The 18,551-nt window shown below is 40.6% G+C and overlaps 1 protein-coding gene across 1 annotated transcript in view; it reads right to left on the bottom strand.

The window, feature by feature from the left end:
• The window catches only part of CCNYL1 (cyclin Y like 1), a 37,023-nt gene that overhangs the window by 6,241 nt on the left and 12,231 nt on the right, over positions 1 to 18,551 (bottom strand). The window contains exons 2-9 of the mRNA XM_048953247.1: positions 16,753 to 16,827; positions 14,991 to 15,025; positions 13,273 to 13,373; positions 11,858 to 11,893; positions 11,068 to 11,119; positions 7,554 to 7,673; positions 5,437 to 5,603; positions 1,668 to 1,830 (exon numbers count right to left, since the gene is read on the bottom strand). Of these exons, the coding sequence (XP_048809204.1) occupies positions 1,668 to 1,830; positions 5,437 to 5,603; positions 7,554 to 7,673; positions 11,068 to 11,119; positions 11,858 to 11,893; positions 13,273 to 13,373; positions 14,991 to 15,025; positions 16,753 to 16,827 (749 nt within the window). The remainder of the gene's footprint in view (positions 1 to 1,667; positions 1,831 to 5,436; positions 5,604 to 7,553; positions 7,674 to 11,067; positions 11,120 to 11,857; positions 11,894 to 13,272; positions 13,374 to 14,990; positions 15,026 to 16,752; positions 16,828 to 18,551) is intronic.

Genomic DNA, 18,551 nt, shown 5'->3' with positions numbered 1-18,551 from the left:
GAGGCATGCATTTGGCTCAAGAGTGGCATTCTTTAAGACACTGGCTGTATGAGCTCCCGGTGCAAGACCAGACAGACTCTCCATCCTGTTTTAATGCTAGCACATCAATCATAAGGCAACCTGTGTTGACATATTTAGCCCCAGTCACCCATATGTTATAAATCAGTTTTCAGCCCCTGGAATACTAATTCACTGCTTCACAGAGGTGCCTATCTGCTCCTCAAATACTTCTAACAGAAAGGTAGAATTAAAAAGTTTAGCAAATGGTTTAAATATTTATCACGTTTTAGAATTAAAAACCAAAGTGTCCGATGTATGCACATCAGTGAGTGTGTTACAGCAAATCGCATGCTGTAGGGAAAATTACTCTGCTTTTAAACACCAAGCCCCCAAATGTTAGCAAAGAAACAGGCTTACAACCTGTAAATCATCCACTTATGCCACAGGCTCTGAGCAGTTCAGTAAACAATTTCCAGTGGAATATGAACTGCCCTACAACCACATTTACAATTAGTGACAGTGTTAGCTTAAAGTGTGAGTAACAAGGGTGAAACAAAGCAGAAGAGCTGCGTTGCTTCACTTTAAATAGAGGAATTTGTAGGCATATCATACCTATCATTCCAAAGGACAAGGGGGGATAAGGCTTATTACCAAAGTTCAACCACCTCTGGGTGGAAATAGAAAAACTGGCGCTTGGCAGAATTACTGGAGGTGGGCAACACAACAATATAAGCCAATAATCCTGCAGAACGCCCCTGTCTGAATGGGGCACCAGTGTACATGGGGCCCGTGTTGAATGTCTTTGTTGAAAGGTCAACAAAATGCATGGCTGTCAACTGACAGTTGAAAGGCTGCATGAGTCAAGAGGAAAGTTTTGCCTAGGAACCCAGGTAATTTAGGTATTTTCAAAATGTCTTATGTGTCTCCACCAACTAGCAAGAAAGTTCAACGCTGCTTAAGTTCTTTAACACGAAGCCTCCACGTGAAAGAACACTGTGGGGACTTGCACCAAAGCAGCCTTCTCCATTTAGCAAAAAGGGCCAGTCATCTGTATTTACACTCCTCTGGGCATGCTGAAGCATTCCTAAGAAGCAACTATTCTAAAAGTTTGTCTCAAAATAACATTTCTTTGGAAAGGTGAGTTCTGAAGATTGTGAAAAGTAACATTAATTCTGCAGCTGTCCCCCTAACAAATGGTTTATTAAACCGTGAGAGCAGCAAGAGCACTCCCTCTAGATTTAAAAGCAGCTGTGCAGTGGGATGCAGTGGGAAACCTTCAGCTGGTAGTATTTAGAAAGGTCCAAGTGTGACTGTCTCTCAGTGCTCAGAATACAGACTGTGAGCAGGGAAAGACAGACAATCCATTACATATGACACTATTCTTTCAATCTTCAGTAGCCTAGCTGAACTATAGTTCCTCATATAACACCCACTTTATGCAGTGATCTGCTAGACTTCCACTCCTTCCTCAGAGAACTAACTGAGCCTAGGCGTGGTTTTAGAAGTGCTAGCTGCAGCCAGAAAGGGGCTCAATCAGCCTGTAATACACTAATCTAAAAGCTTTTTGGTTTTTCTAACTGTCACTTAATATGATTAGCAACAGACGCTCCTAGTACACACACACACACATGCAACAGTCCCCTGCTCAGGCAACCTCAGACCATTACCTCCAGTTTCTGTGCTCTCTCTTTGCTAAGAGGCTCCAGCAGAAAGCTCAGGTTATTGTCATCTGCTAGGGAGCGAAGATCGAAGTAGTATTTGGCGTAAACACTGGCAGGAACATTGATATTAAACTGCAATAGCTCCAAGAAGTGTCTTTCCATCTCGTTCCTAGGAGGGACAGAGAACAAAAGAAAAAAAATACTGCTTTAGCTGGGGAAAAAAAAAAAACCAACAACAAAAAAACCAACAAAACAACTGGAGACCTCTAGGCTATTTATAAAACCAGCAACTTTGAACTAGTCATCGAGGGGCCTGTATTATTCATTTCAAGAGATGGTTCATTCACTGGTGCTCGAAACAAGGTGCAGCTTTTGGGTCCTGGCACTTTCAGCTGGGAGAGAAAGGTAGTGCCCTGTCGTGCACTCGCAGGGCTGACCAGGAGGCTCATTCTTCAGAGTTCCATTAGTGCAGCTGTACAATTCATGCGCCATTCTCACTCTCTCGTACAGCCCCACGCTATAGTGATCAGATGAAAGGAATGATGTATGCTGTTTATTAGCTCTGAAGAACTTACAGACATTTTCACCAGGCTGATAACAGGAAGGGGGTTTATTGAAGTAGAGTTGGACTAACAAAAGCAGTAGGCAGATCACCACGGCAACAAATGGATCTATGAAGAGCTGCTGCTATTATCTCACAGAAAAAAGCCTCTTGAAGCAACATGGATTCATCTCCAATAAATAAATAAATAAGCAGCATTAGGTGGCAGAAGGAATTTTCTCCTCAATAGCATTAGGCAGGATAACAAAGTACTGTGTTAAAGGGTGCCATTCGGTTTTTACTCACTCGTCTGTTTTTACAGGGCAAAATATTTGGAGTAAAGTGAGGAAAACGCTGTGCCGCAAAAAAAGGCCATTTCAGCTACTGTACTGTGGTCAGCTAAAAAAAGTTTTTCCTGATGTAAATAAAATCAACCTGGAAGAAATGAGTGGTACCCAAACCACTGGGAACAGACCTTCACCTACAGAATCTGACAACTCCGTAAGTTGGTCAACTGCAAAAACACGAGGGAGTAAGGGACACTGATTCAGTGGGAGCTTTTAAAATGGATGTTTTACCTGTCAGAAGAGGGAAGTAAATCAAAGAACCATCCAGGTTGTGTCCTGTACTGGATGATGGGTGTCAATATCAATAGCAGCTTTGTGCTTGTTTCTAGTATAGTGGACTTGAGTACCATTGAACCTAGTGCCAAAATTAATTTCCTGTTCATATGGTCATAAGCCTATAGAAATGTAAATCAGATAATGTTTTGATGATCAGCTGATCAGAGCTTGATTTATCTGTGAATAAATGCTCTTCACTGCACCTTTTGTACTCACTACACTAGTTTAATTGTATAAAAATACAATTCTTCATTGGATTAACAAGTCTATTTATAGTGGTTTAAAACCTGGGAAAGCATAATTCCCATGTGTTTCCTGTGCTTTATTTACAAATATATGTGTCTGAAAGAATGAACAGCATGTGTCCCCTTAACAAGCAATCATAGCAAGATTAGCAGCTGCACAGTTAATTTTTCAGTGATTATGGATTCATTCTCATCAAAGCCAGCAAGTTTTGACAAAGGATGACTTCCAAATATCAGTTTAATTTCCTTCTTTTTCTTCCCATAGGAATATGCAAATAAAACCAAGCCAAAAACCCTTTTCAGTAAAAAACAACAACAACAAAAACAAACAACAAAAAAAACCCAAAAACCCACTGCAAAACTACAACTATGAAAGCTGGCAATTAAGCACAGTGCCAACCATTAATTGAAGGTAGTATTATAAGCTTAAAACTCAGTTTTGCTGAGTATTTATTCTAAGCAGTTTTCCAGGGTTCTGTCTGTGGTAAAATTACCCAATCTGAGATACGTGAACTCTGTCCTGCTGCAGCAGTGCAGGCCTGGCTGGGCACCTCGGACACTGTCAGAAGGGGTTGTGCAGTTTCTGGACAAACCTAAACTCAAAGGTCGAAACCATTTCAAATTAGATGGGATCACAGAAAAAAAAAAAATCCAAACTGAGGAGAAGCAGCAGCTTCAAGTCTTTTTTTCCCTACCACCACCACTGCTTTGAAAACGTAAGTACCAACAATTTCAGGAGACCCAGCACCAGCAATAGACAATAAGCATCCTGCTTATTACAGATGTTTCAGTGCTATCAGTTTGATTTATTCCAAAGAGGACTAGAAGAAGACACATCAAAAAGAGCAAGATGTATACCCTGGCACTCCCAGCATCGCTGACCTCACTTCAGCCATCTCAGAGCTATTTGCAACAACGCTTCAAGTGTGTTCCTCAGAGAGATAAGCACTTGAGCCAGGTTGAGTGAAGATGCACATTGTATAAAATCATTAATTATGCTTTCCTGAAAGCATGGCTGCATAGCCCTGGTTTTGGAGACAAAGAACTCCCAGACAAGGGGTACCTATAAAACAAGATGCTATGTTTCCTGTTGCTGTTTGCAAAGCAAAATAATTTGAAAAACCAAGAACTCTTTTGGAAACTAAAAATGGGAGAGTTTTCTGTAAGGAAGAGCACATTTCTCTTACTAAGGAGTCCTAGATAAATGCTGTATTTTAAATGTTAGCTCTAAGCTGAATCTAGAGAAGAAAACTTTGGGCAAGGGCAGAATATCTGACATAGGGAGCCTACCAGTGCTATGTGCAAATTGCTACTGCCTGTTTGCTCCTGTACTAGAACTGACTTGTACAGTGTAGGCCTGGACACACAGTCAATCACAGTGTGATAAAACTCAGAAACACACAGGGTATTTAATGAAGTTTAATAAAGCCAGAATGAATGATACCAAGTTAACCTAGTATTTCTACCACCGTCATAAAAGAAATGCAGAAGGAAGCAGAGAGAGGGAGAGAGCTTCACAAAAAGGAATTTAACTGGAAATATTATGGGCCAAATCTGCTTCCCACAAACATGCTTCTAGCCATAGCACTTGGCACAGAGCCACCATGATGTACACCCTCTGAACATCCTCTGAAACTGCAGAAACTATAGGACTTAAAGCTGACTTCGTAAAGAAAAAAGAGTGGATTCCAAAGTTATCAAAAACTGGAACCTGTGTCTGAGACAAGACTATGTACAAGAAACAGCTCTACTTGAACAAGCAGTACTAAGATTGATCATTTTGTTCCCAGCATTGTAGGCAAGTCTAAGAACACACTTGACAAAGAGGACCTGTTGCAGTAGTTGGATGCAAGACACACAGCCACAGATACTAACAGAAATGACACTTGTCTTCAAGAGCATCAGCTAAGAATTCAGACCTTGAAATATTTATGCATTGGCTGGATGTAGGGGCAGACACTTAAGTCACAAGTTTCAGCTTACCTTGCAATTTTTCTAATTCTAAGCAAAAACGCATGAAATGATAATTTTTATTTTCCAAAAAGATTTTTGATAAGACTTAAAAACTGGGCTCTTAAAGAGTTCTGCCAATGCAAAGCTGCAAGTCCCATGGCTCATCGCTGGGGGAACGATGTTAACAAAAGCTAACTTTGAAGTTGCTCACCTCAGTAGTTAGAAACGATAATAAGGATTTGTCTCAAAGACAGCTGAAGCATAGTTCCCTAGGTTAAAAAGAGGCAATGAAGCCTGGCACCAGAGATGCACTGTGTGTATCCTGTAGCACCAGAGAGAGGCATTCAACATAGCACTATCAGGACAACTGCTGTTTAGAAAATATCGTAGATTTGTAAAAACTTGCAACTTACATGTCCTCAACAGTAATGTCCTTCAATATTTGGCAGTAATCCACATTCCAAACAGCCTGATCATCCCAGACTTTAGAAGCCAGCAGAATAGCTCCTAAGACTATCCTCTTCCAGTTACTAGGGCAGATGTCAATCTCTGCATAGGTTAAAAGCCTTTCCAAGTAAACCTGTTAAAAAAAAAAAGCAAAACAGTTTTACATGTGGAATCAAGAGTTGAAGCTGATTTCTGAACAAACACTCCAGTCAAATATAACCATGTCATCCCATTATCATTAACTGTGTAAAAGAAATTATTGGTGATAACTACATAGGTTGTTTTGAAAATAATGCCTCCTATTCATTTCCAAGGAAACTACAAAAGATATGAAGGGCACAACAACACTGTTTGATAGAGCAAATTCTCAGCTACAAGATACTATTTTTCAATACAGTCAGCACCATGAGCTATGTGTCTTCTCCAGCAATTAACAGGAGGCTGTGTGCTGTGCTTGTGAAAATGTGCACCAGCAGATGTGACCCAGTGTCGCTACTGCTGAAACGCACCACCCACTGCCTCACTGTGCTCACATCCACTGTTTGGTCTCCATAAATGCTCAGTGAGCACTGAGGATCGCCAGTGGGTGGTGTTTTTTCTGCATGGAGCAATTCAGTAACACATCTTTGCTCCATTCACACTTCCCTGTCAGATGCCATTTGGTCAGACTGCCCCTCTGTGGCTGTATGTCACACACAACACGCAATGGAATATTGGTGGGAAGCTTCAGCCTCTAATGCCATACCTCTAAGATTTGCCTCTGATGTCATGGGCCAACAGAATAAAACAGCAGGCACTGCTTTTGGAGCAGTCATTGTATTTACACTTCAGAATCACAACTTTCAAGAGCAACAGGTTCCTAGTTTTGTTGTTCCGTTACCTAAACCAGGTCAAAGGTCCCAGTGAAACCTCAGATAACCTGGTGGGTACAGGAAGCTGTTGTGCCCATAGGTCTATGGGCAACATCAACCCCTACTTACCGGGGTTTCCCTATGCTTTCTTCCCATCTTTTGCTTACAGTCTTGGAGAGGATTGAAAGCGTTCCCGTAATAACAGAGCCATCTAGTGGTAAAGACCACTTTAAAAAACAACTCCATTTTTAAAATACTTTAGATGTCAAGATTGCCTGGGACCATCATCCCATTCTGTCAAATTGCCCGCATGCCTTTGGAAAAGCAGAAGGTGAGCCTGCTTAATTGCCACACTGTCTTTTGGTGATAGTTCTTTTCTGTTCTTTTCAGACTGTTCTGCAGACAAGCCACAATGAAGAGTGAAGTCTAGTATGCAACAAAGCACAGTTTAAGAGACCTTCTAATGCAGTGATTGTATCGGCTGTGTTTTTTCCCCTTCCCTTCAGGTATTTATGTGTATGTGTGTGTGTGTGTATACGTGCAGGCATATAAACACGTGTCTGCATAAAGATCAGTACTTTTTAAACCCATCTTGCTTTTGGAAAGCAAACAACACACTCTGGTGAGATGATTTTCTCTTACTACTATTCTCAATTTCCGCGCACCTCCAGTCACATGGCGAAAATGGTCCAAAAAGGAAAAAAAAAAAAGAAAAAGAAAAAGAAAAAGGGAGCAGACAGAAAGGTGTCTGTGACTGAAGGACATAATAATAAGAAAAGTTAATCTCCTGGAATTCCTGTGCTATTGACTCTCAGCTCTTAGGGCATGCTATTTGCACCGTTCCAGTTAATACAAATTCTAACGTGCACTCTGTACCACAGAAATAAAACATGACTTTGTGTGTGATCTTAATACACCCCACTGTTTATGGTATCTCATGTTCTGCCTCTCTCAAGCTTCTTCAGTGAGTTATATATATTATGAATTTAATAAATATCTGATTGGACAAGTAATTAAGTATTACACATTCAAATACAGGAAAGCTAAGATCCTTTTAAGTTATCCACTTCTGTAACTACTTGGAAATATTTTCTAATAAACTTGTCGTATGGCGTCTTCATTATTAACATGGTTTCGTAAGGTAGTGTAATATCTCAGTCCAGCCCAGTTCATTCACTGAGGGGAAAGGCGTCTTCCAACAGCTTAAGACTCAGTCATCAAGCATCTCTTACCAGCGTCACTATTGCACATTCAGCTGTCAGCTGTGCAGCGCTGAAAAGCGTCCGAACAAAGCGGTAGATGTGCTTGTGATCAGGGTCATGCTTGTAGTAGTCATCCGGAACTTCTTCCCGCTGAAATAAAGTCCTCTGAATTACTGAAAGTTTGTCCTACTACTAACCGAGAAGAGCAGTCACACACAGTTACTTCTTCTGAACAAGCAGAAGCTTATGCAACCTTTCCCATCTAAGTGGCAAAACAAAATCATACACTGAAAGAAACAAATAGCATTGCAATGTTATGAATGTTAGAAATGAACCTGAAAACACAATAGCTTTGGCTGATATATTTGTTGTCAACACTTTTTGGATATGTAAGGCTAATGGGAAAGAGCATGAAAAGTCTTCACAGGACATTATCTTGAGATATTCCAGGAAGATAACAAAGGTAACGAACAGCTAGATTCAATTCTGATGTGATGCTAAGCTGCTTCTAAATACAGCAAAGAATACAAGCTTAGAAATACATTAGTCTGTAAAAGCAATGCTAAAATGACTGTTAAGCAATATCAAGGCCCCAGAAAGAAAGATTGTGCTCTCTCCAGAAATCTAATAGTGATCTTAGACCTAAAAACCTGTCAGAAAAAGAGACGAGAACAAGATACTGAAATTGAATCATAGAATTGTTCAGGTTGGAGAAGACCTTAAAGATCATCAAGTCCAACCAGAACCTAACCATACTACCCTAACTCTTAACAACCTTCCACTAAATCATGTCCCTGAGCACCACATCCAAATGGTTTTTAAACATATCCAGGGATGGTGACTCAACCACCTCCCTGGGGAGTCTGTTCCAGTGCTTAACAACCCTTTCTGTAAGGAAGTTTTTCCTGATATTCAACCTCTACCTCCCCTGGCGTTGCGCCATTGAGGTTGGCGTTGAGGCCATTTCCCCTTGTTCTGTCACCAGTGAGAAGAGACCAACCCCATTCTCACTGCAATCACCTTTCAGATACTGGAAGAGAGCAGTAAGGTCTCCCCTCAGCCTCCTCTTCCCCAGACTAAACAGCCCCAGTTCCCTTGTAGGCCGCATTCTCCAAGCCCTTCACCAGCCTTGCTGCCCTTCTTTGGACCTACTCCAGCACCTCAATGTCCTTTCTGTACTGAGGCACCCAAAACTGAACACAGTACTCAAGGTGAGGCCTCACCAGTGCTGAGTACAGGGGCAGGATGACTTCCCTGGTCCTGCTCATCACACCATTCCTGATACAAACCAGGAAGCCATTGGCCTTCTTGGCCACCAGAGCACACTGCTGGCTCATATTCAGCCGACTGTCCATCAGTACACCAAGGTCCCTTTCCATCAGGCAGCTTTCCAGCCACTCCTCCCCAAGCCTGTAGGGTTGTCTGTGACCAAAATGCAGGACCTGAAACACTTGGCCCTATTGAAACTCATACAGTTTGCCTTGGCCCATTGATCTAGTCTATCCAGGTCCCTCTGTAGTGCCTCCCCTCCCGCAGATCAAAACTCTCTCCCAGCTTGGTGTTGTTTGTGAACTTACCGAGGGTGCACTCAATCCCCTCATCAAGATAATTAATAAAGATGTTACATAGGAGTCCCCCCAGCATTGACCCCTGGGGGACACCGCTCATGACCAGCAGCCAACTGGATTTAACTCCACTGACCACAACTCTTTGGGTCCAGCCATCCAGCCAGTGTTTCACCCAGCAGAGTATAAGCCCATCCACACCATGTGCAGCCAGCTTCTCCATTAGGATGCTGCTGGGGACAGTGTCAAAGGCTTTTCTGAAGTCCAGGTAGACCACATCGACCTTACCTTCATCCACTAAGCAGGTCACCTTGTCTTAAAATGAAGTCAGGTTTGTCAAACAGGATCTACCATTTGTAAACCCATGCTGACTGGGCCTGATCCCCTGGTTGACCTTTAATTGATCCATGATGAATCCCAAGATTATCCATTCCATAACCTTCCCTGGCACTGATATGAAATGATAGGTCTGTAGCTACCAGGATCATCTTTCTGGACAAAACTGACCACAAAAGTTGACCGGCCAAAATTGACCACAAGGCAGAAGTACCTGCGCATGAAAGTGCATTTTTGCTGTCTGAAAGTGGGGAGGAAAAGACTGAGAACATTATTTGTGATTAAGCTCTATGATGCTACTAACACAAAAGTTTGTTACTTCTGCAGTGAGGCACAGCAGAGGCAGGACAGTTACCTGGATTTGGACTTCCTTGTGACGGAATCTTTAGAGGACAACACGTGCAGCTAATTATTAAAGGAACAGTGGGTACTAGGCCCCAAACTCTATTGCTGGAGACACTGTAATTATTTCTTTTCCCCTCATAAGCATGATGCATGATCTCTACTGTATTTCTGTCTGTATACTGAACTATGATAGAAGAAGCCTTTAAGTGTTCCCTAAAGGATACAGTGATTTCCCCTTATTCATACTCACTGAAGAGGAGGTAAGCAATAGATCATAAGATGTTAAATAAATGCTAAATAAAAGAAACAGACTGTCTGAACGATGATATGACATTGTCTTCCATAAACAGTTCTCAAAGCAAATCAGCTGATACAGACAGTTTGGGACCAGACATTTCTGCTGACGTGCAACAGTGTACAAGAAACCTTCCATAAAGCTCTTCTCCTGAAGTTCATTACTTTCATTAGGTTACATTTATTATGTATAATTCCTTGCACAACGGGTCCAGTTTATGGATGAACCTCTATCAAAACTTTAAACATATAACTGTTTATTAACAACTGCTTATTAAAAAGTGAAGGAGGAGAGCCAAGTTAAGCTGCTTTCACTCTGGTAAGTCACAGAACAAACAACTTTTAAAGCTCTGTCAAATTCATTACAAGCGATAGACAAAATGAAGTAAGCAGTCCTGCAGTGCTCCCATGGACACAAGGCACGCACTGCACTCCTGAGCTAGCTGGTACTGTCAGGCTTTGCATCCTAGAGACCATCTACAAAAGCCCCAACACCAGTCACGTTAGAATCACATACAGGATGCTCCTAGGTGTTAGTGCAAGCAGCATTACCATGCTGGTTTTAAAATTTTGCCTTTTAAGACCTACTGTCTTGTACAAATACTACTTGTAAATATTCCATTTACAGTCTAAACGGCTAGGCACGTGCCTACTGTATTTTTCCCACACAAATGGGAAAGACTTTTAACTAATTAAAATATTGTTAAAAGAGGAAAACAGACAAGCAGTTTTCATTTGAAATATACATGAGTTAGTATGTGCTTGCTCTAAATACACCTATTTTTATTTCAGATAATGCATAGAAAAACATATATTGTACTACTGAGAAAGAGTGGTATAGCTGATAGCAGAAATCCACAGGACACCATCTGCACTGTACCTTCTATATAAAGATGTAATTTTAAATAATTTGCTTCTGATCTGGTGCCAATACATTTTTGTAACTTTTACAAATCCAGATTAAAAAAAAATGCATACACAGAGGCTCAAAAAAAAAAACTTACTGTGAGAGGATGAGATTTTTCATCAAAAATATCCAATGATCTGTCTGAATCTCTGCAAAGCAAAGATCTGTTTTAACACCAAGATTTCATTGGAATGCTATGCTCCACTAAAAAGTGTTATCCATTGAAGAATAAAGGAACATTTTGTATAGCTCTTCCTAGAACAACAGATAAAGCTATACTGCATTTTTGCAAAGCATTTAATGATGAGATCTTACAACCGAATATTTAACAAGATAAACAATGAACCCATGTTCTCACCAGTAAGTCCAACCAAATTTCCAAATACAGAAGCCGTCGCTTATACTATACTCAGCACACTTCTCCATTAAAATGTGACACCATCTCATTCATTTATTTATTATTTCAGAAAGGCAGCTGCAGCTTGAAGTGTGTGCTGTAATTAGCTGTAATGGCAGTGGTTATTTGTACACAGGACATGGGGTTCCTTCAAACATCAAAACTAATCTGTTCCTCTGTACTCAGGAAAAGCGAAACCAAATCTAAAGGCTGGTTTGCAGTGAGTTAAGTGTATCTCCCTCACTCTCTCTGCTTTGATATCTCATGCTTCTCTGTTGAAGAAGCATGTGCCTTTGGACAGGCATTTCACTGACCATTATGTATCAGCTCAAGAGGGGTACAAAGAGAAGGCAGATACATCATCAAGTTTCCAGATTTTTTCAACTCCCTTAAGCTACAACTAGTTGTTACTGAAACACCATGGCCACAACCCTGGCTCAAAAATAAAATTGATAAGTTTCAGAATAAAGCAACCCTGGAGTTTACTCACCTGTTCTTTATATGGTAGAATATTGCTAACGTTACACTAAAAAGAAAAAGAGAGAAAAAGTCTTAAAGCACGTTCTGTGCAGACTATTCCACTGCAGAAGCTGTTGTTCAGGGCAAACTGTTCAAAATCTATTAAGTCTTCTCACTCTCTTCTAACTACCCTACACCACATTTCCGTTCTTCACCTGCCTGATCAGCATCTACCCAAATCAGATTTGCTAGCCAAACTGCTTTTAAATGTGGTACAGATATTTGTGCCATGAAAGAATTACACCAAATTTTAAGCACGTACCTTCACTGTGATTAAGTAACATTTATTGAAAACACAGACTATTCACAACTGAAGTATGGTAACAGTTCTATTTGAGGTTACATAAACCCTTATAGAGGCTCTGCTGGTATTTTAACTTTGCATCTCTGGCTATGTAGTTTAGGATACGTTTAAGTCTAAAAATAGAGCAAAATAAAGAATGCCAGCATAATCCAAGGAGGATTCAGTCTGTGCTGAGTCAACTCAGACAATAAAGCTGACACTCATCTAATGTGGCCTGATTTCCTATTTTTGTAGTGACAACAGGAATACTGCCATCAAAGAAAGCCATCATGGACAAGAACTGATCAATTGCCAGCTACGCAACACTTAAAAATGGCAATGGCACCAAAAGACAAGTGGCGTGCTCAATACTTGTTTGAAATCTATTTGAAAGCAGCAAATCATCTTCGGTGTTTCCAATCTCTATTAAACTGTTAAGACAGTAAAGCTTTCTGGGCCTGAAGCTGCTGTTCTTCCTTTCACTGAGTACTTCTCATTTCTCACCTGGTATAGTTTACATGAAAAGAACAGTTTCTGTAGTATCCAACAGATAAAACAGTCATTTCCACTGGAGAACCAAAAAGACTAAATAATTCTTTTAACTACCCAAAGTAACAATCATACCAGGAAAATGTAGGCAGGCTGGAAGTAAAAATAAAACCAAAGCCAACAACCTACCTTTATCCACAACTAGAGGGCAGACTAACACCACTGGCAAGCAGCAACCAGTCCTATATTTTCTTCCTGAGACTTCCTACAAAATCCATTTCAAGTTTTCCCAGATGTACAATTTGATCACTGAACTCCTCCCAGTACGTACTTTAGAACCCAAAATGCCAACACATTTCTGCACTGGTTCTGGTTCTCAAGTGTATGGAAACTCATCTGAAATACACATTAGCTCTGTAGCTTTAAAAAAACCAACAACAACCCTGTTTCAGTAGTCTGCAATTACCCAGACTCCTACACCCCTTCCACAAGTAACCTGAACAAGCAAAGCTGTGTTCCTATCGCTCAGCTGTATGGCTAGCTTTGAAACAGACAACGCCACAAAATCCCAAACAGATGTTGCTTAGTCCCTGTGGATAACAAATGGTTCTTACCACTTTATTGTGCTTCTAAGATTAGGTTGACTGACTGTACTGTCATCTATAAATATTGTTGAGCACGAGCTGTATTTTTTTGTAAGCTGTCCTGGAGAAACCTAAGGGAGAAGAACAGGAAAGAAATTCATGAAGATTGATTATGTAAGCTTGGTTTACCACACTGAATATTGGCTTTAAATCTACAGTAGCTACTGAGATCTTTGAAGATGACTGTCCTGATGTGCATGTTACCTCATAGCCATCAGGTTGCTTAGAACACCCTTTGTATAACATAGGCTAAGTCATCTCTTGCAATACACATTTTCAGATGATTACTTTTCAGCAGAAATAGCTACAGCTAAAGCAGCAAGTCCTCTGGTTTTCTCAGTTCTCCTCTACTTTATTCTTGTAAGATCTGAGGTCTCTGTCTTTCCATTATATATTTTCTTATAATTCCCTCTATCTCTATTTTTTCTCTTCATCATTCCATACCCTACACCCTTACATTTTCTGGTTATCCAGCATCTCTCCCTGCAAAGAAACAACTCTGCTTTTGGGGCTATGTTTTATTCCATTTTAGGAAAACAATAAAACTTTTCCTAATGTTGCTCTCTTCAATCATGTCTTGCTAAGCACCTGGAGTCTGGAAATAAAGACTGTCATGTTCCATCACCTACACTAATGCATAGATTTAATACTTGAAGAAATTTTCCTACCTTATTGTAACACTAACTCACAGGCTTCCTTGAGCAGTTTTAGCCTGGAACTCAGGCTAGAACGCTGTAACTGAGGGAAGACCTTTAATCTAGCAACTGAAGTCTAATTGGTTTTGCCATCATTGTTTTAAATGCCCTGTCTAAAAACATGAAGGACTTCCATATGAAAAGGCTGACACCCTTCAAAGCATAATGGCTGCCTGGAAGCATCTCCCACTTCAGTGGGAGTCTGCCAGCAAAAATGAACCAAACACAGTTCACCTTGGTGCTGGGAGACCGAAGCTGGAGTTGTAAGGGAAGAAGTCGGGGGAGGACACAACCTCACACTTGTACTCAATACAATAGTCGTGAAATAGTGCTATCTTACCAGTAACTTATCAGTACACTTCTGCTTGGCAATGTTTTTAAACTTTGTTTAGTAACTTTCACTCTTAGCCTTACTCATCAAAAATGTCTGTATCCACTTATTAATGACATTCCATCTTTTATATCTTCTTAAATCATGTCAAAGAAAAATGTCTAATGTGTGCAGAAGAAGCTTGGAGCACGTATTCAGCTACTGGTTTATCATTTGTTCATGCTAATGAGACCATTTATTCATTATTCTCTCAGTGCTGAACACATTTCTTACAATAAGCCTTGCAGTGATGCTCAAAGAGCAAGTTGTTTAAACTTGGCATCTCATCTAAGAAATTAACTCAGTTTTATTTCTGCTTCAAATACTAACAGAGGTGGTTTGACTTTATTTTATTCTGTACTGTTTTGGAATGCTCAGGAATGATATGACAGAATCCATTATTATTCATTCTTTTGCCATCAGCTGCTCTATGCTCTGTAATACTATGCTTGTTTCTTTTTTGTAAAGACAGGCAAAGACAATTCAGTTTTATCTTGCTAACAAGGATTTAGAATGAATGCATGACTACACAGGTACAACCACTACAGCTGTTTCTGCAATTTGTCTTTATCTCATGTACTCAACATTACCTAAATGGCACACTACCTCAGAGTTTTACTCACGTGGTTGATGTGGTTACTCTTCCTCTTCTCTCGTACTAGAAAAATGGAGAAAGAATAACAACTGAGAAGTTTTGAAAATGTAATCCTGATACATTCCATTAATCTAGTCTTCTCAAGTACGTGAGCATTGAAAGTTTCTAATTTCACTGCTAGGTCTCTGGAAGAGTGAACTTTTAACAAAAATGCCAAGTTTTATCAAGCTAATAAATGATGCACTACTTCCAGCTATCCACACGTATGCTCTGGAAAACTACCTGCTGCACTGAGAGAAAAGCATCTCAGCGCTGAAAGAGATATTACACATCATGGAAAAACTGGATTAAAGATAGTTTGAATAGACAATGTCTAATGCCAAACAGCACTTAGCAAACAGAAGTGAAAGCATCACACTGTGACTCTGCCAAAGACACACAAAGAAAGTGAGATGCCCAGCATAATACACGTGCTCTCCCCTATTAGACAGCATAAGGTAAAAAGGTGTTTCACTACAGAGAAGGTGCAGGAACAAGCAGTATTATCAGGTAACTGCAGCCCCTTTATCTGACCATCTCAAATTGTGTCAGACTTCCCCCCCAAACAAAGAGATGAAGGTTAACTTTCAGCCGCTGTAAGAGCATCAGAAAGCAGAACAGTGCTGTTAAGGAGAGCTGAGAGCTGCAGGCATGGAGTTTGAGGAGTGCAACAAGCTGTACGTGTGACCAGTCTGGGCAGGTGACAGACCCTCTGCACAAAGGACTGCCCTTAGACAGTCACCACCCGTAAGCAGGGCACATTCTCACACATTAGAAGCCACCCCAGAAGAGGCCTGCACTCCTTCTGTACCATCTCCTCTGGGGAATCACACCACTGCCCCTTTCCTCTGCTCAGAGATCACCTGAGCGCTGCAGAGCTGATACAAGTGATGATTTCACCACTGGCAGCATTAGCAGCAATGAAGTGACAGACTGCCAAAACAACACTACTGCCCTGTGGGGAAGCTCCTACAAGGTAGAAGATTCTGTGGCTTTCCATCACCCCAAGTGCAACACTAGCTTAGAAAAAATGCTTCAAACAAGAATTAACTAAAAAAGGCACAGAAGCATAATCTTAAGCTCCTTTTTTGTTGCAGCTTCAAGTCCTAGTATTGTCAGAATTATTTTTTATTTATGCAATATGAAAACACCTCTACTAATAAAAGTTTTTTAAGTATGTAGCTATGGTAATTGCTTACAATTGACTTTCTGATTTAAATAAGGACTCTGCAAAGAAACTGAAAATCCCAATATATCCATGTAATTAAAACAGGATTCAAGAATAATTATGCTGCTGAAGGTATTCATATTGCTTCAAACAACACATGCAGAAGCAATCGATTTGATGGCTTAGGCTTACAATTCCCCATATAAAACTTTTTTTTTTTTAAACTAAAACTATTTTTTTAAAACTTTAACTTAAAAAAAAAAGTTTTTAAGAGTCCTTGGACATAAAAGCAAAAATGAAACAAAAACCCCCAACATTACTGCACGAAGCTTGAGTTCCACTTGTGAAGCACAAACACCTTGCTCACAAATCTCCTGATATTTAAGTCTTTATAATCACAACTGTTTTTAAGCATTACATAAATAGCCTACAGATGCATTTCTGTGCTAACATGGAAATTATTAATCCCTATGCCTTGAAAAAATTAAATTAATTCAAATGATCTCATGGTATGTAAATAAAACAGGCAATTTTTTTTTCTGTTTTCCTCCCCATTTTTTAATTGGAAAAAACCTTTGCTTACCATCTGTTTGAGATTTGCTCAGGAAAATTGTGCTTGCTCTGGGATGATCAGACGGATTGGATTCCAAGGCTAAATCTGAAAGAGAAAGGACAGAAAAGGAGAGGCTGTCAGCAGAGGACTAATATTACTGCAAGGTTCTCATCCAGCCTTCAAATGCTCGAGTGCAGTGATGGAATCAAGATCAGAAACACACAAAATGAGCTCTCTAAAGCAAAATCTCTTTTTTGCCAAGACAAACAAGAATCTGGCATTTTCCTCTCAGAAAAAGGCCTGCGGGCTCATTCCTACCACCACGCTGCTCTCTGAAGTAACGCACGGTGTCCATCAGAACCAAGGCAGGGCAGGCAGCTGGAAGCAGAGCCTGGGCTCAGTACCAGGCAGAAAGCCAGAACCTCGCTGAGGCCTGAATTTACGGACACGGACACTGCAAGCCTTACTCTTCCTCCATGCTTTATGTATCCAGTTGGTCAGTAAATAATCTTAGTGATCTTATAAAGAGTTCAGTAAGCAACATAGTGTGCTGAGTACCAAAACATGGATCCTAAGTACCAAAACATGGATCTAATACTAGTCCTCTGGAATTTCAAGTAGAACTCAATGTAGCTAACACATAGCTAGATAAAAATAAAACGATGGCTTTACTCCTTTGCTGCAACAAACTAGTGGTGGCACTAGATAAAGATACAGTGTTCCCTTAGATTAAGATAGAAGTGAACTACTAAAAACACCACAATGAATTTTGATCTGCATTAGCATAACTTCTGCAAGCTGCTGTTTTTGCACACACTAACTTCTGTAAGCACATAAGCAGAACCATCACTCAAACAGTAGGATCCTGGAAGGAGCAAACTCTCAGCAACTTACATTCTCATCTTCATGTGTGCTATTTATGCCATGCTAACCATCAAAGCAAGCAAGTTCACAAACCTGCATCAGTGTTCCAAGGCAGTATGTCAGTGTTTTTCTAAGAGCGTGACAACTGCAAAGTTATCAAAGAATCACCATCAACTTTTCATGGGAAAAAAACAACTTCAGAGCTTTTTATGCACGTGACAAAAGAGCTCTGAGTGAACAACAGCCAAGCACACACAAACCATCTTGCTGCTGGAATCCTTAGTGACAGGAATCCACAGCACAGCCACAGCCTCATGTGTCAGCGACAGAATGTAACTGTGAGAGAGCGTGTGTGCCCGAGAGAGTTCTTGTTCCAAGTTCCCACTGTAACACAACATCAGTACCGAGGCCTGGATATTCTCCAGGTAGTTGGCTTACATCACTGATGTCAGTCCAACAGCATCGTTCTGACACCAGTCCAGGATGCAGACCACCATAACCTTGAATCTCTAATACACAAATACAGCAGCCAGCGTCCATTAAGGAATGTGACAATTTTTCATCCAGGAATTTTCCCTCTCAAAAAAGGTCACTGTCAGCTATGAAAGAAAATCATCTTGAGCAGGTTTTAAAAGCTAATGGGAAGTCAAGTCTAACCACCATGGGTTTGTGAAGGGTAGGTCCTGCTTGACCAACCATCCTCTCCTTCCACAATCTAGTGTTCTGCCTGTTGGATGAGGGAAAGGCTGTTGATGTGGTCTACCCTGACTTCAGCAAAGCCTTCGACACTGCCTCCCAAAGTATTCTCTTGGAGAAGCTGGCAGCCTGTGGCTTGGATAGGTACACTCTTTGCTGTGTAAAGAACTGGTTGGAAGGCCGGGCCCAGAAAGTGATGATGAATTAAATCCAGCTGGCGACTGATCATGAGTGGTGCTCCCCAGGAATTGGTACTCTTCAATATCTTT

Source organism: Lagopus muta, chromosome 8, assembly GCF_023343835.1.
Source record: "Lagopus muta isolate bLagMut1 chromosome 8, bLagMut1 primary, whole genome shotgun sequence".
Lineage (NCBI taxonomy): Eukaryota > Metazoa > Chordata > Aves > Galliformes > Phasianidae > Lagopus > Lagopus muta.
Note: the sequence above shows the minus strand (reverse complement) of the source record. Positions and strands in the feature narration are given on the sequence as shown.